Source organism: Leptopilina heterotoma, unplaced genomic scaffold (assembly GCF_015476425.1).
Source record: "Leptopilina heterotoma isolate Lh14 unplaced genomic scaffold, ASM1547642v1 Lhet_191, whole genome shotgun sequence".
In the NCBI taxonomy this organism is placed as follows: Eukaryota; Metazoa; Arthropoda; class Insecta; order Hymenoptera; family Figitidae; genus Leptopilina; species Leptopilina heterotoma.
In genome coordinates, this window is record NW_025110910.1 from 1,134,579 (window position 1) to 1,160,722 (window position 26,144).

At 27.0% G+C, this 26,144-nt stretch overlaps 2 protein-coding genes across 7 annotated transcripts; one reads left to right on the forward strand and one right to left on the reverse strand.

Annotated features, from left to right (window-relative positions):
• Nucleotides 1-711: 711 nt before the first annotated feature.
• Nucleotides 712-25,874, forward strand: LOC122500895. 5 transcript variants are annotated; one of them, XM_043610044.1, is made up of 7 exons: nt 712-954; nt 7,764-8,173; nt 20,590-20,874; nt 20,944-21,252; nt 21,408-21,614; nt 21,686-21,995; nt 23,526-23,659. In XM_043610044.1, coding segments are annotated over exons 2-7 (1,518 nt in total). In that variant the 5' UTR covers nt 712-954; nt 7,764-7,768; the 3' UTR covers nt 23,528-23,659. The 5 variants fall into 5 exon arrangements, with proteins under 5 accessions (XP_043465979.1, XP_043465981.1, XP_043465980.1 ...); XM_043610045.1 differs by lacking the exon at nt 712-954 and adding an exon at nt 2,215-2,397; XM_043610043.1 differs by lacking the exons at nt 712-954; nt 7,764-8,173 and adding an exon at nt 20,090-20,501.
• LOC122500894 lies at nt 16,753-19,591 on the reverse strand. Of its 2 annotated transcripts, none has more exons than XM_043610041.1 (5): nt 19,168-19,591; nt 18,791-19,075; nt 18,403-18,720; nt 17,529-17,735; nt 16,753-17,160 (listed from the first exon to the last, which is right to left on the reverse strand). In XM_043610041.1, the coding sequence occupies exons 1-5, from the start codon at nt 19,573-19,575 to the stop codon at nt 16,831-16,833; spliced, it is 1,548 nt and encodes a 515-aa protein (XP_043465976.1). In that variant the 5' UTR covers nt 19,576-19,591; the 3' UTR covers nt 16,753-16,830. The 2 variants fall into 2 exon arrangements, with proteins under 2 accessions (XP_043465976.1, XP_043465977.1); XM_043610042.1 differs by having other exon boundaries at nt 17,004-17,156.
• Nucleotides 25,875-26,144: the final 270 nt, after the last annotated feature.

Here is a 26,144-nt window from a genome sequence, read left to right on the forward strand (position 1 = left end):
TTCAATATAGTTTTAAAACGATTTTATCAAATTTCAATTATTTTAAAGATATTTTACAAAAATTCAATTTTTTGCAAAAATTCAATTATTTTTAAAAGATTTTGTCAAATTTTAATTATTTTTAAACAATTACATCATAATTCAATATAGTTTTAAAAAGATTTTATTAAATTTCAATTATTTTTAAATTATATTTTATTTTACCAAATTTCAATTTTTCGCAAAAATTCAAATATTTTAAAAAGATTTTGTCAAATTTTATTGATTATTAAACAATTTTACCAAAATTCAATAATTTATTTGAAACAATATGGAGTTGCATTTTTTCACCTGCGAACGCCAAGGTCAACGCTAGATGGCAGATTTCTCGCCACCTAGTGGTGATCTTGGCGTTCTCAAGTGGAAGAATCATTTTTTTGGTATTTACCAAACTTTTTTATAATTAAACAATTTATTTTGGTTCTAGAATTAATGAATTTCGTTAATTTTTCAAAATAAAAACTTTTTCTTTATTTATTTATTTTTTTTAATAAAAAATTGTACTTTTCAATAATTGACGTGAAAAAGAACTATCCGGACGTGACGTATATCAGATATACACCTGTGTACGTACACTTTACATTGAAATCTAATACATACATATGTTTATAATGACGGGACAAATAATACAAAGTAGACTTGCTCACATTGGATTTATCAGTTGGTGCTCGAGAGCGGCTCATGCCCCACATTTCGTTTCAGTGTCGGCACGAGACACATTCCTGTACCGGTTAAACGAAACCTCTTCCGTCGAATAGATTTTCCATTTCAGAAAATTCGTTTCATTTTCGCATTTTGTATTAATTTTTGATAAATCGGTATTTGTATCCTTCGTTTCTTTTTTTTAACGAAAATCATAACGTTTCTCGCGATGTTGACGCAAATCAAGTGGTTGTACCTGTAGAACTTACAAAGGTATATTAAAACAATTTTTTAAAATTATAAAATTAAAAAAAAAATTAATTTTCATAAATTTTTTAAAATTAGGTATAAAATTAAAAAATTTTAAATTCATACATTTTTTAAAAATCATTCATTGAGTTGCTAAAAATTCATAAAAACCGGAAGATAGATAAAATCAATTTTTAGATAAAAATTGATAAAAAAAAGGATTAATAAGTTATGAAGTGAAATTATATAAAATTTCAGTGCTCAGAAATCTATGAAAATCAAGATTCTTTTTCATTATTCGCTTATTGTTCACGGTAAAGATTCCTGAATAATTCTTATTAGCGATTTTGTAATGGAAAAAGATAAGAAATGATTCATTAAAATTCTTATCGACTTATCGGGAACTTTTATAAAGATGTTTTCACACCTATATACAGCTCGCACACACTATACGACCTCGACAATAGTAATGTACCTTATTTTTAAAATCAACACCATTAAAATTATTTTTTATAAAACAACCTTATCATTATTGATAAATATTTTAAAAATTGATAAATATTTTTTGACGAAAAATGAAAATTATAGCAAAAAAAATTCTTTATCAATTTTTAAATTATTCCGCATTTAGAAGTAATAAAAATTAGTTATTTTTTTCTATAAAAAGCATTTTGTAGATTAAAGATTTTTTTTAAGTTGAAAACATTTTTTTTCTACATTATATAATCTTTTTTTCGATAAAGCAGTGCGAGTGTTTGCTTAAAAAAAATAACTGCAAGATAAGGAAAAAATTTGAAATCTGGTTCTATTGTTTCCTAAAGAAACCAAATTTCGAAACGATTTATATTTATTTTTTCGTAATTTGGTGAAAAGATTATCAAGTAAAACACCAAATTTTTGCTTATTTCAACAAAATCAAGACACTCTCTAAGACTTTATTTTGAAAAAAAAAATAAAAAAATTTTTTTTATAAAAATAATAATAATAAAAATTTAATGAAAATATAAATATAAATAAAAATTGAATAAATAAATAAGAATTTAATAAATAAATAAAAATATGAATACAAAATAAATAAAAATATGAATAAAAAAAAAATAAAAAAAAAAAATAGAGTATCGAAATATAATCTGATTCCTCATAGGAAATTAGTCTCAATTAAAAATAAAGCAAAGTGTCAAAAGTAGTTTCGCAAAATAAATCATCATTGAATACACCGTAACCGTGAGAAACATTGAGGATCATGGGATTATTTCGTTTCACTATCTATATGTATACTTGTAAGACTAAAGCATAGCAGCTTGGCTTACAATAATCGACAGTCAATCGAGAGTAAGATCCGGTGTGCGGTTCAACTTCCTTCCATCATTCTCCGAAGTGCATTTACATATAACAGTCAATAATTGCACAATTTTTTGCGAAAAAAAAAATTTTATCATTTAAAATTACAGCATTGATTTTATTTATGTGAGTAAATAATTTTGACTATTAAGTACCTATATTTTATTACCAAGTGAAATTAAGAAAAATGAAGAATATATAAATTTGAAAAACTTACATATGAATATTTTGCGAAAGAATTTTATTTCGAAAAGTTGGATGAGGTTTTTTATTTAACAGATTATTCGAAAAATTTGCATTATAATCAATTTTTATTTATCTTGATAAGTTTCATTTAATCGAAATTCATTTTTCGGATTTTTCAACATTGTTGAATTTTTATCTCGCGAATTGTTTTTCGGAATTTTTATCAACATTTTTTTCTACTTAATTGATTTTTTTTCTTTTTTGATAATGTTTTATAACATATATTTTATCTATACGTGAAATTTGATTTCAGAGATTTTCTATTTAAGACACAATTTTCATTTGAATAAATAAGACGAAAAATCCATTTGACATAAATTTCAATTGACATAAAATTCACTTGATATAAATTACAGTTTGACTTTAAATTCATTTGACATAAATTTCAATTGACATAAAATTGATTTGATATGAATTACAGTTAGATTGTTTAATGTCAAATGAAATTTATGTTAAATTGTTTAATGCCAAATGAAAGTTATGTTAAATTGTTTAATGCCAAATGAAAGTTACGTTAAATTGTTTAATGTCAAATTAAATTTTTGATAAATTGTAAACAATTGTTATGTCAAATGAAATTTATGTTAAATTGTTTAATGTTAAATGAAAGTTATGTTAAATTGTTTAATGTCAAAATAAATTTTTGATTAATTGTTTAATGTCAAATGAAATTTATGTTAAATTGTTTAATGTTAAATGAAATTTATGTCAAATGAAATTTATGTTAAATTGTTTAATGTCAAATTAAATTTTTGATAAATTGTTTAATGTCAAATGAAATTTATGTTAAATTGTTTAATGTTAAATGAAATTTATGTCAAATTGTTTAATGTCAAATGAAATTTATGTTAAATTGTTTAATGTCAAATTAAATTTTTGATAAATTGTTTAATGTCAAATGAAATTTATGTTAAATTGTTTAATGTCAAATGAAATGTATGTTAAATTGTTTAATATCAAATGAAATTTTTGATAAATAGTTTAGTCAATTGAAATTTATGTTAAATTAAATTTTTGATAAATTGTTTAATGTCAAATGAATTTCTTATGCAAAATTCCACATGGAGTGACAAAAGGCGATAAAATTATAGTTCTCTAACATAGTTAGAGGATGATCGTTGCTTTTTTACATCTATCATCCGTAACTTCCGAAATGACGGATGTCCACGCATCGTTAGACCCCCACTCCTCAGTGGCAGTACTCGCACATACCGGTTTCCGTTCTACGCTACTTCCGGTATCCCGTAATTGTTCCGTGCGCTCGAAATGAAAAGGGAATCATACGCTTCGTGTGTTTATACACACAAGTACAATTTAAATTGCCGGACAATGGTAAAAGCAACTCACGGTCTCTGAGCACGAGCCGATTGTTTATTTTATATTTTTTTTCTTTCTTTTTGGCGGGAAACACGCCTTTTTTCGAAAACTTTAGCTAATTCAGTATATAAAACAGTATAATTTTCCTTTTACTTATTCAAAACATTTATTTCTATTTCAATGGGTATTTTTTTCACCTCGCGCTATAATAAGTAATTGTTGGGGGGGAGATCTTCCTGTGGATAAATATAGAAGATTAATTTTCCCCTGGTTCGTTTTTTTATTTATTTTTTTTTATTTTTTTTTTATTTTTTTAAGGGGGACTGGATAGTTTCGCACGACTGTTCAGCAATTTTCTTGTCCTTCAATGAGACAGAAGATGCTCGCTTAACGGAAATCTTCAAGACCGTAATAACCAATTGCATCATCGCTTTCAGCCGCTTTGCAGATGGTTTCGATTTGAGATTAATTGCGCTCTTGCGCACAACAATCTAATGTCAAAGTTGTTTTCTTCTTGATTATTTAAATTTGCTTTTCATGAATTTTCGAAATAAAACAATTTTTTTTTCTCCTAAAGAAAACAATTTCTTTGGGTCCTAAGAAAATCCTAATATAACATTTTTCAAAAATTTAAGTTGTTTAAAATTTTTTTTTTATGTTTAATTGTTTAAATTAAATGTTTCTTAAATGTTTTTTTAATGTTTAAATGAAATCTTTTTTTAAATGTTTAAAATTAAATTAATTAAATATGTAGAAATATATATATAAATAATAATAGTAATAAATAAATGTAAATTGTAAATAAAAATGTTGAAGTTACGGGTAAAATAAATCTCATTTAAATTATTCTTGAAAGCGCGTAGACATTAATTTAAAACGTTTTTGTTCTGGTATATTGTAGGTGGGTATAACCATACGACAGGTGTAAGGCTGCACAATATTTATATACACCGGGTGTAGTATAGAAAATTACTATTCTATAATAAGACGTTGAACTTTCATCTTTGCCGATGACTTTTTCTTTTACTTTTTAAAGAAAAGAAAATTCATTTAAACTCAATTTTCAACCTTAAATATAATTTTTTTTTTTTTTTTTTTTTAATAAAACATTGAATTTAACAATCATATAAATTCTTTAATTACAGCTTAAAATTAAACCTTGAATTATTATAAAACTGGTTGAAAAATAATAATTTTTAAAAATTAAAAGTTTAAAAAAAAATCTATTTGCTTCTTTGTATAAAACATGAAAATTAATTTTAAGATGTAAACGAGGGGACAGACTTCGTTTTTTTCAATAGAAATTTAAAAATTAGCAAAAATAGTGAAAATTGTTGAAAAGGGTGAAAAATTTTTATGGGAAACTATTAACGGACATTTTTTAAATAATTCATTAGCTGTTTTTGATTTAGTTAAAAATAGACATTAGGGAAAAGTAAAGTGCGTGTGAAACTCAGTGAAACGACACACCTGTGCGGTGAATATATTAACGAATTCTACCTTACAGTCACCTGATTCGTTTCCTGCCCTTCTTTGAATATTTTAATACCTCATTCTCATTGTCGCATATTTATCTCTAAAAAACGTTTTTTTTACAGAATTTATAAAAATTTCATTTTGCACTTGAATTTACTTACATTTTTTTTAACTTTAAATTTCAAATTGTATATATTTTTATTTTTTTTTGTGACTTAATATTTTAAGTTGAAGTACTATATAACATATTTTTTAAGTTTTTAACATTTTTGGTATTTTTAACATTGTTAAAAAGTTGTTAGAAAATTGTTATTTACGTGTATGCAACACTGTTATAATTATGTATTATTTATTACAATATCGTCTCTAATAAAAAACAAAAAATATAATAGTAAATATAGATTAGTATAGCTGTTGCCTTTAAGAAAAAAAAAACGGTTCGCCGCACAATGCTGATTGCAAGGTGCAGCACGTGCTACTCAACAGCTGGTTTCCGGATTAAATTTAAAAGGAGTCGTTACGACTTAACGAAATTTCGTATCTTGATCTAGTAGTTGGTATTTGTGCAGGAAATCTCTATCTGACTTTATAGCAAAAAAATGCAATTTTTATACAAACTTAATAAAATATTTTTTGCGAATTCAAATTAAAAGAATTTTTTTGGGAATTTCTACTACTTTCAATTCGCTAATACTAGAGATCAAAAAACTTCTCAAATATTATAATCAAATTCTTTAAAACAATTCAATTATTTTCAAAAAATTTTCGAAATTCAATTATTTTCAATATCTACCATTTCCATAAGATTTCGCAAAAGAATTCAATTATTTAAAGCAAAAAATTGATAAAATTCATCTAAAATTAAATTATTTTTATAAACAATCAAATTTCCACATGAATTCAATTAATTTAGAATAGCATTTTCAAAAAAATTTCGAAAAAATCAATTATTTAACAAAATTCTTAAACAATTCTTCACAATAATTCAAATAATTTCATTAATCATAACATTTTTCATGGAAATTCGATTTTTTTAAAAAATTTTTTGATAAAATTCTAAGCAAGAATTCAATTATTTTCACAAATAATGTTTTTCACATAAGAATTCAATTATTTAAAATTAAATTTAATATTCATTTTATTTCAAAGAAATTAATTATTTAAAACAATGTTTATAAAATTCTTATGAAGAATTCAATTATTGTCAAAAATGACACATTTTTTCACAGAAATTCAATTCTTTTTGAAAATTTTAATAAAATTTTTCGCAGTAATTCAATTATTTCTATAAATAATCAAATTCTTCTCAGGAATTCAATTATTTTTGAAAATTTTAATAAAATTTTTAGCAAATATTAAATTATTTTTATAAATAATAAAATTCATCTCAAGATTTCAATTATTTTTAATACAATTTTACAGGAATTGCTCAAAAAATGTAATTATTCTTGAAGATTTAATTTTAATTCCTCGAAAAAAATCAATTAATTAAAAGGAATGGTTTTTTTAAATTCTTTGAAAGAATTCAATTATTCAAAAAATATTAGAATTTTTCACAGAAATTCAATTATTTTCAAATATTTTAATAAAATTCTTCTTGAAAACTCAATTATTTAAAAACATTCTAATAAAATAAAATAGATTCTCTAATAGAATAAAAAACATTCTAATAAAATCGTTTCCAAAAATTCAATTATTTTCATAAATAATAAAATGCTTTTTAGGAATTCAATTATTTTAAAAAAAAAATTAATAAACTACCATACAGACATTTAATTACTCTTAAAAATTTTAATTGAATTCTTTGTAAACATTATAAAAATTAGGAAAAAGTCAGAAAAATAAAAAATATGGAATGGAATTTTTGACCGTTTTGTAAAATGTCTAAAACGAGTTTTTTTGATCGTCGAGTTTAATTTTTCGATAGGTATTTTTTTACTTCCTTTTTTAGTTTGAAAGCTACTTTTTTAAAATTAATTATCGAGTGCGAAGTTTTTATTTTGACTATGGGTAAAAATTAGAGTACCATGGACGAGGGGGTATTTACTTGTGTATTAGCGTGTACGCTCCTCACGTAATAGTCATGTAATAGTCACGTAATAGTGTGTAATAGAGCATTATTACGTCAGTGTAATACCACATAATATAGAGGTAATATTCTGTAATAATCAATAATACCCTGTAATAGTTCTGTAATACCCTGTAATACTGGATAATACGCGTAATAGCAGGGAAATTTAGTGTATTAGAGTGTACACCATTTTAATCAGTAATTACCCCCTTGACCATGGACAATATATAATGACAAATATATTTAAAATCCTCAAAATTTTTTTTTACTTTTTTTTTTATTTATTTTTTTTTACCATAGCAAAAATCTAGCAAACCATGCAAAAGTAGTTTAAAATGAAAATATTTTGACTTTAGCCATATTAAACAGAAATTGCTTGCAGAAATAATGGAACTAGCGGACGATGGCTTTGGATTTACAAGACGTGACGATTTGGTCCTGCGCAAGGTGTTGACGTCACGAACGGCGGTTACAAAAGGAATGACGAAGAAAGAGGAGGAGAGGGGGGAGTGCCGTAGAGCGCAGTGCTCCAAGGAGACGGCGGCAATAGCAGGAACAGCAGCATTAGCTTCTTTGAAAAACACCCCCAACCCAAGCAGCGGATTCATTCTGGCACCGTCGAAAGGCGTGGTGAAGGGAGGCACAACTTCACCGGAAACCGGAAGCGATTTACTCGAGAAACGGCAACACACGGAGACCTCAGTTGCTCGTGACACGCCGAACATACCAAACGTGGTTGAGTATCATTTGAAAGTGAAGCCACAGTGCCTGAAGGACACGGACATTCAACACGTAAGTGTAAATATTTATAACACTTTTACATCGCAACTGATTTCACTGTGCATTTTATTTTTTAGTTTCTTCACTATAGTCTCTACTATATACAAAATTAAACAGTTTTCAATAGTTTTAACTAGTTTTTAAATAAATATTTGTTTTGTTCTTTCTTCAGTGTTTGAAAAAGTATTAAGAAATTTGTAAACTTCAGTGCACTGAAGATATTTGTAAACTTTATTACTTTTTTTATGAACATCAGTATACTAAAGATATTTATAAACTTTATTATTTTATTTATAAACTTCAGTGTACTAAAGATATCTATAACCTTTATTACTTTATTTATAAACTTCAGTATATATTGAAGATATCTACAAATTTTATTACTTTATTTATTAACTTCAATATACTGAAGATATTTATAAACTTTATTACTTTATTTATAAACTTCATTATACTGAAGATATCTATAACCTTTATTACTTTATTTATAAACTTCAGTTTTATTTTAATTTATAGTTCATATTTTGTATATTTTTTAGTTTATATTTTAATTATTTACTTTTGTATTATATTTATTTACTATAATACTAAATTCTCTTTTATATAATTTTGGTGAAGAAAGTGCGTTTTAAGGAGAAAAAATTAAAAAGCCTCCTTTTTGATTGAATTATAATTATTAAAATTTATTTTTTTTCGTGTCAATGTTTGCTTTCGTTTCAATATTTAATTTTTATTTGGTAGTTGCATTTAACCAGGAGTTGAGAAGAGAGTTATTGAATTCATAATTACTTATAAATTCATTTCCGCCACAGAGTGAAAGTCTTAATAAATGATTCCTTTAAATGGTTAAATACTTTATTTTTTTAAACGAAAAACTATTTTCTTTCTGTTTTCATTTTTATGTTTTTATACTAAATAACTAAGGAGATTGTATTTTTATAATAAATAACGATTGAGATCAGGAAAAAGTCTGGGATTTTTATTAAAAGTAGTGGAAAAATTAAAATTTTTAAATTCATAAGAAAATTCTGAATTTTAGTGTCTTTTTCGTAATTATATTCAAAGAATTTAAGAAAATAGTTCTGAGAAATTCAAGTATTTTGAAAAATTTAAATAAAATTCTTTAAAATATTCTATTATTTAAAAAAATTTTGACAACATTCTTTACAAGATTTAGTGAATAAAATTGCAATTTTAATAAAATTTTCTGATATAGTTAAATTATTTTCAATACAATTCTTCTTAAGAATTCAATTATTTTCACAAATAACAAATTTTTTATGGGAATTCAATTATTTCAAAATATTTGAAAAAAATTCTTCGTAAAAAATCAATTATTTTTATAAATAATAAAATTTTTCTCCGGAATTCAATTATTTTCACAAATTCAATTCAGGAATTCAATTCTTTAAAAAATTTTTTAATAAAATTCGTAGCAGGAATTCAATTATTTTCAAAAATAACAAAACTTATCGCAGATTTTCAATTATTTTTTAATTCAATTTTAAATAAAATGATAAAAAATTGCTCTTATTCGTAAAAGTTTTTTTTAAATTCACCAAAAGAATTTAATTATTTTTAAAAATTTTAATAAAATTCTTCATAAAAATTCTATTTGAAGAAATATTCAATTATTTAATAAATTACAAATTTTTGTATTTAAATAATTGAATTTTGAAAAGGTTCAAATTCAATTATTTGGAAATTTCTTATGAAATGAAATCTTCTTATTCTTATGAAATGAAAATAATTGAATTCTTGCGAACGCTTTTTATAAAATTTTCAAAAATAATTAAGGCTATGTCCAAGTTGTGAAATGTAAACAAACCATAAGGTCACTACACCAGCACTAAAAACGCAATTTTGTGACATCCAATTCTCCCACAAAAAATAACATTTTTACACTTTCTTTACGAAAATGGAAAATTAGAGTATCAAAGTTTCCAAAAAAATCATTTTTGACTATGAGCAATAAAAAGCAATTAGTAAAATAACTAATTAAAATTACCTGTAAAAGAGCATTTTTGACGCGTCGCGAAAAATAAACTGTTTGAGTATATCAACCGCACGGATGATGAAGAAGTTCCATGTCAGCGATTGGACCTTCAACATGTGGAAGGGTAAATTTTTCCCTTTCCTCCTTGAAATTACAAGAGAAAGGGTAAAAACTTCTTCATCGTCCGTGCGGTTGATATAGTCAAACAGTTTAATTTTTCGCGACGTGAACTCTGTTGCTCGCTGCGCGTGCGCAGACCGTACCAAGGTCGCAATGACACTGCCATGCAAAAAGGCACATTTTTTTTTTTGACTGAATTTCAGTGGTTTTCTTATTTTTTCAGTTATTCAAAGTTTAGTTACCAAATTCGATACTTTAGTTCACCATTTCTATAAAGAAAATGTGAATTTATCTTTATTTACGCAAATGGGAACCGCGAAAAAATGCTTCACTATTCGGTCTATAATGGGGCATTTTTTCGCTGTTCGCATTTGCGTAAATCAATATAAATTCACATTTTCTTTATGGAAATGGCGAACTAAAGTATCGAATGTGGTAACTACACCTTGCATAGCTGAAAAAATGAGAAAACCACTGAGTATCATTCAAAACCAAAACTAAGAATGCATTGACAGCACCATGCGAAAATGCACATTTTGTTTTCTACTGAAACTTAGTTATTTTCTCATTTTTTTCAGCTATGCAAGGTGTAGTTACCAAATTCGATACTTTATTTCGCCATTTCCATAAAGAAAATGTGAATTTATATTGATTTACGCAAATGCGAACAGCGAAAAAATGCCCCATTATAGACCGAATAGTGAAGCATTTTTTCGCGGTTCCCATTTGCGTAAATAAAGATAAATTCACATTTTCTTTATAGAAATGGTGAACTAAAGTATCGAATTTGGTAACTAAACTTTGAATAACTGAAAAAATAAGAAAACCACTGAAATTCAGTCAAAAAAAAAAATGTGCCTTTTTGCATGGCAGTGTCATTGCGACCTTGGTACGGTCTGCGCACGCGCAGCGAGCAACAGAGTTCACGTCGCGAAAAATTAAACTGTTTGACTATATCAACCGCACGGACGATGAAGAAGTTTTTACCCTTTCTCTTGTAATTTTAAGGAGGAAAGGGAAAAATTTCCCTTTCCACATGTTGAAGGTCCAATCGCTGACATGGAACGTCTTCATCATCCGTGCGGTTGATATACTCAAACAGTTTATTTTTCGCGACGCGTCAAAAATGCCATTTTACAGGTCATTTTAATTAGTTATTTTACTAATTGCTTTTTATTGCTCATAGTCAAAAATGATTTTTTTGGAAACTTTGATACTCTAATTTTCCATTTTCGTAAAGAAAGTGTAAAAATGTTATTTTTTGTGGGAGAATTGGATGTCACAAAATTGCGTTTTTAGTGCTGGTGTAGTGACCTTTTGGTTTGTTTACATTTCACAACTTGGACATAGCCTTAAATTGACATGAAGAAATTTATTACTTTTAAAAATATTGAATTCTTGTGATGAATATTGTTATTTATGAAAATAATTGAATTTTGCAAAGAATTTTATTAAATTGACTCAAAATAATTGAATTTACCAGAATAATTTTGTTATTTATCTTTAATAATTGAATTCTTTCGAAGAATAATTTATGTATATAATTGAGTTCTAGGGAAGAATTTTATTAAAATCTAAAAGAATAATTGAATTATTTTTAAAAAATGTATTTAATATTGAATTTAAAATAATTTATTTCTTTCGAAAAATTTTATTAAAATATTTGAAAATAATTGAATTTCTGTGGCAATTTTATTATTTATGAAAATAATTGAATTTTGGATCAATTTTATAAATTTTTTTTTAAATAATTGAATTTGCGAAATTTTATGAAATTCTAGATATGGAAAATAATTGAATTTCGAATATTTTTCGAAAATAATTGAATCGTTTTAAGAAATTTGATTATAATTTTTAAGAATAGTTATTTTATTAATAAAACATATAATTACACTGCAAAAAGAAGTACTTTTATTAGTATCTTAAAATCAGATGTAAGATGGATAAATGCCATCTTACATCTTAAAATAGAACAGTTTGTGAAGTATCTTATTGAAATCTAAGACAATTTTAACATCTTAAGCAATATTTAAACGTTTGTTCTGTTTTAAAAAATAAGATACTTGGTTAAGTTAGACTAAATACCTTATTGTAAGATGTTTTAGATGTAATAAGATATTTGAGCTATAAGTTACAGGTTAATTGTAAGATACGTCTATACTGCAAGTTACTAAAATGTCAGATACTATAAGTGTCAACATTATTCTGCATATCGACGAATTTTTTTTACTATTTTATATTATTTTACTATTATACTTATTTATACTTTTTATATTATTTTACTATTATATTAAGTAAAAACAGTAAAGAACACAATGACGTTTGTACATAACCTATAAAGGCTCTCATCACAAAATAACAAAACAGAATGCTTATTTCCATGTGGTTATATTTTAATCTTTTAAGGCACTTCTTCATTACACCAATTTTCAAGTTATTTAGTCGTGATAATGACTATTAATCAATTAGTAATAAAAGTAATTAATTGATTTATAGTTAATTAACTATTATTAATTCATTCATTTTTAATTAATTATTATGGATTTTAATCTCTTAATCAATCAATTGGCAACAATAGCTTTTAAGCCAAAGTCGTCCACCGTGCAGGGTTAGGTTGGTAAATTACATCAGGTAAATTACCTCAAAAACTCAAGATTACGCGTAACTACGCAACCCTGCCACCATGTCGACGTAAAACTTGATATTGGAGAATCGCCTTTAAGGTTGAGTCCACAATAGGCACTTTTCTAGTGCGATGCATACCCTCTACATCGATTTCCATTGTTCGAACAATGGAAATCGATGTAGAAGAGGGTATGCATCGCTTTAAAAAAAGTGCCTATTGTGGACTCAACCCAAACTTACATAATGTGGCTGCACCTTGAGTTGACATATTTAGAAACGCTAACTGGTGGCCAATTTTAGAAATATTGTATCAGTTAATACAAGATTGTTTCCCTTCTACATTAGTCATTCTACGTTTCTAGTTTTTTAAAACAAAGCATCCAAAATATTTATCATCTATGATCAATTATTTTAAAATAGATAAAATGATAAGAATAATAAAATAGATAAAACATGGATCGCTTTAAGTGTGGTATGTGCTATTTCATCGGTTTCACTGTCGGCCATTTAGAAAAACATATTATACGTTTCCACCGTTTTGATCCACTATTTAAAGTGACATGTTATCATTCTCAATGTGGAGTTACTTTTAAGAAGTGGAGCTCCTATAAACAACATAAGAGTCGTTATCATCGTCAACCACTTGTGCAAAATGGTGGTGGAGAAAATAATGTGGATAACGTACCAAATAATGTGGTTATTGTTCAAAATGCACCAAGTAAGATTAATTATGATATTTATTTTATCCTACTGTTTTAAAGGAAAATAAAAATATATTTTTTAAATTATGATGTTAATTAAATTAATTTTTTATACAATTACTTAAAAATTTTAACTTGAGAAAGCGTTAAAAATATAATTTAATGTATCATTCAAATCGCTTTGTAATTAAACTTTTTGTTGTAATAAAAACCAAAGTATTGTTTTGAGCCTACTATTTAATGGTCAGATTCTTCTTAGTCCTTTTTACACTTTCTGCTCCCATGGAATTTACCCATGTGTTAATTAATTAATATTAATTATTTTTCTTATAGATAATGCAGATCAAAATGTTGAACCTTTAGAGGAATTAAATTGGAAAGCAGCTCAATTTATAGTTGACATAAGGGAAACTTGTAAAGTTTCTCAAGTTGCAACTGACAAAATTATAACTGGAGTAACTGAGTTAATGAAAGTATTTGCGACGAACGTATTAGTAAGTATAGTATAAATTTATTTTTTCAATTTTGAAAAAATAAATTTCTTTAGCACAAATATATTTTTTATATGTTTTTATTTTAAGTAACTTTCAACATTTTTCCAATTAATTCCAGTAACTTTAATTGTTTCAATTCGTATTTCCAAAGATATATTTTAACAATTCCTTTTAGTTACAATAATTAATTAAGTGATAAAATTGCTGATAAAAAAAATTGATAAAAGTATTAGAGAAAAATAATAATTAAAATTATTATTTATTTTACAGAATGAAATTAAAAATCGCAGAAATCCAAATACAAATTTGGTTAATGTCAACGAATTGGAAAGGTTATTAGAAGAAACATATGATCCAACATTTGTATTTGAACCAATTAAATCTAAATGGTATTTAGATCACTTTTTAATTAATGAGCTGTCAATGGTTTGCGCCGAACCATTGACACTTGGAGTTTCCTTAAAGTGGAAGAAAAAAAATCAAGAAATACCACATTTAATTGAAGTTAAAGAGGAAGCTTTCATTGTTCCATTTTTAAAAAATCTAAAAAATTTATTGTTAAACAAAGAAATTCGGGATAATATTAATGAAAGAAACTTCGTGAATGATGGTGTTCTTAGGACTGTTTTGGATGGATCGTATTACAAAGAAAACGAAGTTTTTCGACAGATGGAAAATCCTCTAGCCGTTATATTGTATTACGATGAAATAGGTATTGCAAATCCTCTTGGTAGTCATGCGACGACACAAAAACTGGGAATGTTTTATTGGACTCTAGGTAACATAGACCCAAAATTACGATCGGGTCAAAATTCAATTTTTTTGTTAGCAGCAGTTAAGGCGAAGTTAATAAAAAAATTCGGACTTGAAAAGTTACTTAAACCTTTCATTGAGGACATCAAAATATTACGAACGAGAGGAGTTTCTATTACAGTTGACAACGAGGAATTACTGTTCAAAGGTTCCTTATTATTCTCTGCTGGGGATACTCCTGCTTCTGCTTTTTTAGGTGGTTTTAAGGAATCAGTATCATCAATTCGCCTATGCAGAACATGTATAGTAAGAAAAGAGGAATGGAAATCGAATTTTAAGGATGACTTCCTCCATCGAAATGCAGAATCTCATCGACAGCATGTGGATGCTGTAACAGATCCAACTGCATCCAATGCTGTTAGTTCTTTTTGGAAACGGCGCTATGGGGTAAATTCGGAATCTCCTTTATGCGAAATTATGGACGTGACTAAATGTCTTCCCCAAGATGCAATGCATTTATTTCCTGAAGGTGTGATGGAAGTAACCATTCGAGCTATTCTTTGGTACTTTATCATTGATGAGGAACTTTTATCTGTGGGGGATTTAAATGAAAAGATAAAAAATTTCGAGTTTGGTCATTTCAAAAGCAACAAACCTGGGGAGATTCTTGAAGACCAGCTCAGAAGGGATTCGAAGTTGAAGCAAAGTGCGTCGCAAACATTGGCTCTTGCTCATTGCCTACCGTTTTTATTGAATGAATGGATTATAGAAGACGACAGTGAACATTTGGAGCATATTTTACTTCATATAAGTATGTTACAAATTGTAAATGTTTGCTTTGCATATGAAATTCATCTCAATACTACGTACGTATTGGCGAGAATGATAGAAATATTTGATTTAACATTCAAGCGTTTATATCCCGAATGGCTTGTACCAAAGTTTCATTTTATAACGCACTTGCCTCAATATATACGAATATTTGGTCCTGCTCGTCAGCAGTGGTGCTTCGGTTTCGAAAGAGAACACGGTTACTTCAAGCAATTAGTGCCGGTAGTTAGAAGTTTTAAAAACATGTCCTTAACTTTGTGCTATCGACATCAAGCGCGACTTTGTTCTCAACTCGCTACATTCCGTGGAAGAGAATCCAAAAAATTCTTGTATCAGGGAGATGAAATAACTATGGGTCAAAGACTGCTATTGAGAAATTTGCCTCACATGGAATTACTTCTCGATTTCATTCCACAAGATAAAATAGAAACTTTTATTATTTCTCGCTGTCTTCGAGTGAAATCACACGGAACAAAGTACAAAGAAGGATCAATAATTTTGTTAGAATGCGACGAAAATTCACTCCCAATATTTGGAGTAATTAAAGAAATCTTTGTTATCGACGACATAATATTGTTTCTTTTCATCAATTTAGATACGATACAATACAAGGAAACTTTAAATAGTTACGAAATTAGAAAACCTTGTATTATCTCTCAAAATGTAATCAGGCTAAAGGATCTAATATTTCCACATCCGATACCTCAATTTGAATTTGAAAACAGCAAGTATGTCATTTTACTTGATCACGAACGAACGGAATTTTACGGATGATTTACTTATATTGTAAATTAAGTAAAAAAGCCTAAATTGTACAAATTTTATTAAGAAAATTGAATATTGTTTAAAGCAATAAAATTACTTCAACTATTTACATTACTCTAAAAATTACAAAGTTTTTTTTAGGTTAACGTTTATATTATGAAATTATATTTTATTTATAAACACTTTAAATTAACATTAAATCGTAGTTTTATAATTTATTAACAAAAATAATATTCGTAGATTAAAACAGTTACTGTTGTATTGTTTCTAATTTTTTACAACTTAATATTTTCAATAATTGTCACATTTTATCATTAAATTAAATAAAAAAATAAAATCCTTAAAATATTTCATTTAAGAAAAACTAAAATTACAAACAACACATCACGTTTGTTTAACTTGGAACTTGTTTAACTTATACTCGAAATCACGAATGAACTTTGAAATTCGGTTATTTTTCGCATGTGAAAGGCCCAAGATTGCATAATCAAAATACTGCAACGTATGGAAATAACCAGTTGGATATACGCAATTCCATACGTAGTAGACGCTAAATAACAATAAAGTAGCTTTTGTTGCATTGGGTTCTGCAAGCTTAACTCGGGCCCCATCGCAGACAACGAAGACCTCAGCAAATCTGCCCTCCGCAGTGTAGATGACAATCCTTGGTGCAGAATTTGGAGCCGTTAATAAACTTGACGTATCCCTTCCTGCCTATTTACAATTAAAAATTTATTTTTGGTAGCAATTTACGACTGACATTTGCAAAACAGTTTTATCAAAATAGTTCAAATTTTAATTTGTGACGCGATCTGAAGAAAGGGACCTTAGAAGCAAATCATTTTAAGGTTGGGTTAGAGTTACTTTTTTCTTGTTTGAAAGTTTCTTTTTACTTATTTCGAATTAAAATCAGTGTTTATTAAATATTTTAGTTTTAATGAAGACTTAAACTTTAATGATTTATATTGACAGTTGATCCTTTTTTTGTATTTTCATTTAAAAAATTGCAAACATAACCTATAATTTTTTGCTTCTAAGGTCCCTTTCTTCAGATCGCGTCACATTTAAGAATATTACATTACCTCTTCAATTGTGATGAATGGTTCATTTAATTTACTAACTTTTGCTACCATCAAATTTTCATGAAGTTTTTGAACAGCTTGAATTTTATGTACTTCACTTTCAATCTTTATGTCAAAAAAAATTGCCACATTTCCTATCATTTTATCTACTGAATCACGTAATGAAATTTCGGTTTTGTCCCGGAGAAGAGAAAAGTCAAGTATAATCTGAAATAGAAATATGATTTGAAAGTTATCGAAATTCTTATTTTACGAAAGCATAGGACAAATTTATGTTTATTGATTAAATAATCGAATTTATATTTTAGCTTATATTAACGTAAACAAATTTATGTTGAACAGAATTTTTATGTAATTTAAATTTTATTGTAATGAATTGATTTTTGGCGGGATTTTCTTTTAAACAAATTTTTATATAGAGAAATTTTTTTAACTGGATTTCCATTTAGTCAAATTTTTATTTATCAGAATATTCATTTAATTGTATTTCTTTTCAGCATAAACAAATTTGAACTTGAACCAATTTTTATTTAGGTAAATTAAATTAGATAATTAGAATCAGGCCTGATTAGAATAGTTATTTTATTAGTAGATTTTTATTTCAATAAAAATTTAAAATACTAAAATTTGTGTTTAACCAAATTTATATCAAATCGCATTTTTGCTTGACGAAATTTTTATTTAACCCAATTTATATTTAACGAATTTCAATTAGTTTAATTAAAAAAATTAAAACTAAAACTTCTCAAACATTTTATGGTAAAACTATTTTATTAAAAGTAATCTATTTATTTTAAGCACGAAATTGTGAAGTCAATTTAAGTTTTCGTCATTTGTGGAGATAAATTAACGAAAGGATATTAAATATACGTACTGATGCATATGATTCAAGCCAAGGATATTCTATAATAATATCCCGCACATTCTTCGATTCATTTTCAATCCATTCCCTTCGTTGAAAATAGGTTTCTCTCAGCAACCTTTGCGCGTGATTAGATTCGTCACTGGCAGAGCATTTTTTTAAAGCTGCCATAGCTTCATTGCTATCAGTTTCGCTAGATAATTTAATTTTTTTTGTAGGCGTAGAAGCCGAAACTGAATTATTTTGAGTTTTTTTAGATTTATTTAATTTTATTTTTCGCTGATATCGTCGATTTCGAATTGCTGTCGATATCTGATTCTTCAGAACATCCTACAAAAATTTAGAAAAATTAACTAAATGAATCATAATTTAAGCTAAAGTAAATTTATAAAATACTTACGAAATCATTCTTTTCGCCACCTTTTAACTCAGGAAAACTATCGACGATCGTCTTACAATAGTTAAAAAGTTCTATTTTCGTTGGCATACAATCGGTTAAAGATTCTAGATGCGTAGACCACAAGAATATAAATGGTGCCTGGGATTCATACACTTTATCATCGGCTTTTATTTTTTTCAAATGTGTTGGTAATGATGGCAATTCTGCCGGATAGTTAACTCTAGGCGTTTGAAAGATAGGTCCCTTTGATTTTGAAGAAGACGGAATGGGATTATCAAGTACTTGCTGTAAGAAAGGGTATTTAATATTAGTATCTAACTGGTATAAAATTCTTATTTTATCATAGAATTTATTCACCTTAAAGCAAAAACACTTACCTCAACCTTAATCAATTCTTTCAAGGGAGTTTTATCGAAGGTATTTTCTTTAATTACAGGATCATCGAACGTTGCTAGAATTTTGTAATCACATAATGTCGAAATTTCGACAGGTTTGGCATCTGAGTGTTGAATTGAAATTAATAAGACATTTAAGACACTCTCATTTTCTACAGATTCTTGTGAATCGAGATCGCAGTTCTGTTTAATTTTCTGATTTTCTTGTTGTAGAACTAAATATTTATTTTCAAACATAATATTGAGAGCTTTATCTTTTTCAGCACATTTTAAAAGTGCTTCTTTTATACTTTGGCAATCGCTAGCACTTTCATCTTTATCAAATTTAATTTTTTTACATCGGCTTTGATCGCCAGTGCCAATTTTACAGTACACGGATTTTGTCAGCATTTTCACCTTCTACTAATAAACAATCGGAATGATAAACGAATTATTGTAATATTTGCGTTAACGAAAGCGACAATTACTTCTTTCTTCTTTCGTTTTGGCACGAATAATACAGCGAGATAGTAAACCTATAGTAAGAAAAAGAACTATAAAGCCCGGTTTGACACAATCAACACTGTGAATCTAGCTTTATGGCACGGTCTGACTCTCTCACTCGGGTGCCGCAGTCCCATGACAGCGTTTTGCGTTGCGTTTCGTAATGGGAGAGAAAAAGACGCAAATATACGTTTGCTGCATTCTCTCTCATTACAACGCAACGCAAAACGCTGCCATGGGACTGCGGCCTTATGTGTTGATTGGCCCCTGTATGTAAACAGGTCTTTATAGTTCTTGACTTTCACACTATAGGTTTCCCACCTCTGCCCAACTGAAACTCATCGCGCCGAAACGTCTGCTTTCGCTTGCAAATATTGCAAAAATCCGTTTTTCGTTCCAATTGTTTGTTGAAAGTGGTGAAAATGCCGTTAAAATCAGTGTACTGTAAAATTGGCACTGGCGATCAAAGTCGATGTAAAAAAATCAAATTTGATAAAGATGAAAGTGCTAGCGATTGCCAAAGTATAAAAGAAGCACTTTTAAAATTTGCTGAAAAAGATAAAGCTCTCAATATTATGTTTGAAAATAAATATTTAGTTCTACAACAAGAAAATCAGAAAATTAAGCAATATTGTGATCTTGATTCAGACGATGAAATAGAAAATGATTGTGTCTTAAATGTTGTTTTAATTTCGAAACAAAAGTCTGATGGAAAACTTGTCGAAAATTTAACATCAAGTGACGACAAAATTCTACCGGAGTTAAAAAATCCTACAATTATTGAAAACACCGTCTCACAGAGAACTTTTACGAAAGAAGTTATTAACGTTCAAGTAACTTTACTTTAAAGTCAATGAGTTTTATACAAATGAGTATGTTATTCGACTTAGTTATTAATATCAATAATACTCTTTCTTGCAGAAAGTACTTGATGACCATAAGCCATCGACTTCAAAATCAAAAGGACATTCTTTTCAAACTCCTCACGTTAATTATCCGGCAAAATTACCATCGTTACCACCACAGCTACTAAAAATAAAGGAAAACGATGATGTATTTGAATTCCAATGGGAATTCATCTCTTTCTGGTCCACGCATTTACAATTGATAACCAACAACGATCCCACAAGCACAGAATATGATAATTATTGTAAAACGATTGTAGAGACATTTCCCGAGTTAAAAGGAGGCAATAAAAATAATTTCGTAAGTATTTTATAAATTTACTAAAGATTAATTATTATTTATTTCATTAATACTTCTGGTTTCCTATAGGATGTTTTGAAGACTCAGATGACAACAGCAATTCGCAATCGAAAACAATTAAAATCAAATCTTTGTGAAAAAAGGCAAAATAATTCAGTTTCGGCTTCTACGCCTACAAAAAAAATTAAATTATCTAGCGAAACTGATAGCAATGAAGCTATGGCAGCTTTAAAAAAATGCTCTGTCAGTGAAGAATCAAACCACGTTAAACGGTTACAGAGAGAAACATATTTTCAACGCAGGGAATGGATTGAAAACAAATCGAAGAATGTGCGGGATGTTATTAAAGAATATCCTCGGCTTCAGTCATATACATACGTAAGTATTGTTATTTCTTCTATTCAGCAGGTTTTTGGTGAAATAGTTTTAATGTAAAATATCTGTTATGAAATAAAAGAACATGCATTACTTTTATTCTGTTTTTTGATACAAGTTTCTCGATATTTTATTCTCAAATCATATTTCTATTTCAGATTATACATGACTTTTCTCTTCTCCGGGACAAGACCGAAATTTCATTACGTGATTTAGTAGATAAAATGATAGGAAATGTGGCGATTTTTTTTGACATTAAGATTGAAACTGAAGTGCATAAAATTCAAGTCGTTCAAAAACTTCATGAAACGTTAATGCTAGCAAAATATCGTAAACTAAATGAACCATTGATCACAATTGAAGAGGTAATAATATTTTTGTATTAATATATATTCAATTTATGTATTTGATAAAAAATTTTTTTAATGTCAAATAGGCAGGAAAGAGTACGACCGCATTATTAACGGCTACAAATTCTTCGCCAAGGCTTGTTGTTTACACATCGGGGATAAAAATTGCCGAGGTTTTAGTTGTCTGCGATGGGGCCAGAGTTCAGCTTGCAGAACCCGATGCCACAAAAGCTACTTTATTGTTATTTAGCGTTTACTACGTATGGCATTGTAACTATCCAACTGGTTATCTCCATACGATGGAGTATTTTGATTATGAAATCTTGGGTATTTCATATCATAACAATAGCCGAATTTCGAAGTTCCTTTGTGATTTGGATAACAAATTGAAAAAATGTAATTAAAAAAAAGTGATGTATTTTGTGATTTTTGGCTCATTTAAATGTAATGTATTATAGATTTTGTTTTTTCCCTTTATATAAAGTGAAATGATTCTACAGGAATTCCATAAAAAATTTCCGTTTATAATTTCTGCAAATATTCTACATATTGTATATTTTTATAGTTTTCAATAACTTCTTTAAAAGTTATCAAAAACTCTACAAAAATATACAATGTGGAATATTTTCATAAATTCCGTTCGAAAATTTTTTACGGATTTACGTAAAGCGGTTTTCGTAGAATCGTTTCACGTAAAATAGTTTTAAAAAATACAATAGTAACAATTTTTTAATTTACTAACTTTATTTTTGTTAAAATATAAAACTGTAATTTAATAGGTCCTTGAAATTATGGTCGACGCTGACCGTCGAATATAATTTTGTTCACGAAATTAAAAACACTTGTTAAAAAGATTTTAAAATAAAAAACTGCACTAAAAGTTATTTAAACTTTTAGTTGAATAAAAGAATTTACATTAGACCCAATTTCATATTTAAAAATAGAAAATACTTGTTTTCGACGCTGACTTCAGGAGCTACATTTAATGTCATTTTAAAATGTTGATAAATAAAAAATACAGGATATTGATTATAAATTATAAAGCATTATCTTTTTTTGCTAAAAAATTATTCAGATAATCACTGATTCTATAGAATTAGACAATTATATAATTCCCCACTCAAATTAGTTTTTATTAATTAAATTACATTCATTTATTTTTTTTATTATTATATTCTTTATATTGTATTATTATACATTATATGCCATATATTATTATATTATTTATTATTTTATTAAATTGAATTTAAAAAATAAATTTAATTAATTAATTAACATTAAAATTGTCCGATGTTTTGATTTTGAAATCAAAATTTTGATTCTCAAATGACATGTCACTTTTTTGTTTCTGCCATTGATTACGTAAAAACAAAAGAATACATACTTCCTATTGGGAATGACTATACGCTCCAATGCGCCATCTGGTGGTTATACTTACTTCTTATCTCCATTTCCATCTCTATCTTTCTTTAGTTAGTAGTAGGAAAGAGAAAAAACACATTCTTCTCATTCTATAGTTTGTGGTTGTAAATAATTAAACATAACCTTTCAATGTGTCATAAATAATATATAGCAATATTATAATAGTAAATAGTTTGTTGTTCTGACAGTTGGCAAAGCCTCACGTCATTTAAGAAAAAAGAAGGAGAATTATAATAGTTCGTTTTAAATATCTATATTTTTAATTTATTGAAAAATGTAATAATAAGACACTTTTAATATTTTGCGAAAAGTTACGACAAGTGTCTTAATTTAAGATACTTTAAGTATTTCAAAAGTGACTACCAAAACATCTTAAAAATGACTACCAAAACATCTTAAATTAAGATGCTTCTTTTTGCAGTGTAACGTACATTATTTGTAATAAATGAAATTTCATATTTAAAAAAAAAAATTTACAAAAATATTAATTCATCAACGTTTCAGAATTCCATCGAGATGAAGAAAGACAATCCCCCAGGCCTGAGTGAAGAAAGCAAGAAGGACATTATTTCTTCGAAACTCTCGAAATTGACAATCAACAACAATGTATTTGAAGGTTCAAGTGATTTGCCGCAAGTATTTCAGGTGAAATATCTCGGATCTCACGACGCCAGAGGCCTCTGGGGTATAAAGCACACTCGCAAGCCAGTCGATAATATGGTGGCTGCGGCAAAATCATTACCGGCCGGTTCAATTCTACCGTTTATTAAGCTCGTCGTCTCGAATGAAGGCGTTGCCCTCTTGCCATTGGGAGGTAATAAGAAAAAACTCGACGCTGGAATCTCCAAGGTCTATCCGATTGAGACAATTTCCTATGGAGTTCAGGATCTCGTTTATACGAGAGTTTTTTCCATGATTGTCGTTAGGGAAACCGACAACTTCCGCCGTCTCTCGCCCTTCGAATGTCACGGATTTGTTTGCGAATCGAAACATCATGCGAGACAATTGACTTACGCATTAGCTTCGGCCTTTCAGATTTATTCCCAGCACATTAAATCGACGCAAAAAAAAGTCGAAGTGCAAAGTATTAATTCGAAAAAACGTTTTGTCATCGATCTCAGGAGTCCCGATGAGATTGAGGCTGATCTTAATTTGGACTCTGAAGCATGAACAAATTTATTTTTAGTGGACGAATATTGTATATAAATCAGACTGAAATTACTTCCTTGCAATGGAAATTATATTTGTAAATACTTCCAATTATTTTAAGTTAAAAATTCTCACAAGAGATATATTCATAGTTCTTCACTGAAGAAATTATATTTTAAATTTTAGAAAATCTACTTAAATAGGCGTCAAAAATATTTCCCACTTTATTTAAGTGGGAAATATTCTTGGCGCCTATTTAAGCAGATTTTCTTAAATTTAGAATATCACTTTTTCAGTGAAGAAATATCAATAGTAAATTTTCTAAAATTTAGAATATAATTTTTTCAATGAAGAAATATCTAAAACTTAGAATATAATTAAAGAAAGTGAAGAAATATATAAAAGTTAGAATATAATTTTTCAGTGAAGAAATATAAATAGTAGATTTTCTAAAATTTAAAATATAATTTTTTCAGTGAAGAAATATTAATAGTAGATTTTCTAAAATTTCGAATATAATTTCTTCAGTGAAGAAATATCAATAGTAGATTTTCTAAAATTTAGAATATAATTTCTTCAATGAATTGTGAGAATTTTTATTAATTACTTTTTAATTAGGTCTAGTGCGTAGTTTTGTATCGTGTGGATTTTAAAGCGAGCAGACAATTCTTGTCTAACGCGATGGCTAGAAATCCAAAGATACTGAATAGAAAAGAGACAATGGTTATTAATTGCGAGAGTTTTTCTCCATAGTATCCTCTTATTGACATTGTTTAAACAATAATTAACATAAAAGTAATCCTGCCAACATTATAAAATTAATTTATTTTTAGATTCTATGCAGGTCTTGGATATTATGACTTTTTCGACTCTTTTTGTATTTTTAATCGACTAAAGCGACTTTTTTTGTGTCTTAAAAGTTTAAGTCGATCCGAGGCCTGGATATAGAATATTTATTTCATATCTAAATTTTTTTTGTAGAAAAATTCGAAAGTATTGCAAAATTTACATGAACAGCAAGAAAAAGAGAATTATATATAAACCCTAAAAAAATAAGCTAAATTTCACTTTTTTTAAAAAGCATTTTGATAGATTTTGTTTAACTTCATCATCATCTTAAAATGATTTGTAAAACTTTTAGTTTTAAAGATTGTATATTATATTTTCTCTAAATAAGACTTCATATATTTGCGATTATTGTTTTTAATAAAGTGGAAAATTTCATAGTGGAATTTCTTTAATTATTTTTGAAAAATATTTTACAAGGTTGGCACCCTTAAGGAAAAGTAAAATCACTTTTGTATACAGTTCTCAATTATATGAAATAACTATATTTTTGTTTTGCTTAAGAACATAAATTATATACAAAAACCAATATCAACACATATCATTGTAAATAAATTATATTTTTATTAAGTTAGAAATTATAAACTTTTTTGTAAATAAGGATTTTTTTCAAAAAATTTATTAGGCATATGGGACGCTTGTGTAACTTGTACAATTTTTTGCGCGCAAAATTTTTAAAAGTATTCATTAGTAATAATAAAGTAATTCATAACTTTGCTTTTAGGAAAAATTAAAAAATTATATATTTATTTTTCCAAATAAGAAATACTATTTTTGTACAGTGTAAAATATTACATTTCTTATGTAGATTGTTAAGTACTATATTGTCGAACGTAAATAAATTGTTATTTGATTGTTTATAACATTTTTATTCCAATCATTGTCTTCTCAATCCCCCACTTCTTAATTTAAATTTAAAATTAAATTTAAAATTAAATTTAAATTAAATTTTAATCGCATATTTTCAAATTTATACAGCTTTTCAAAATATCTACTTAGAAAATACGTTAATGCTAGAAAAAATAATAAAATTTTAATATTTGAATTTTAATTGACGTAAGTAAGCAAATTAGCATCTGTAACACTTGAGACAATCCACATTTATCTATATTTAAATATTTGATTGGA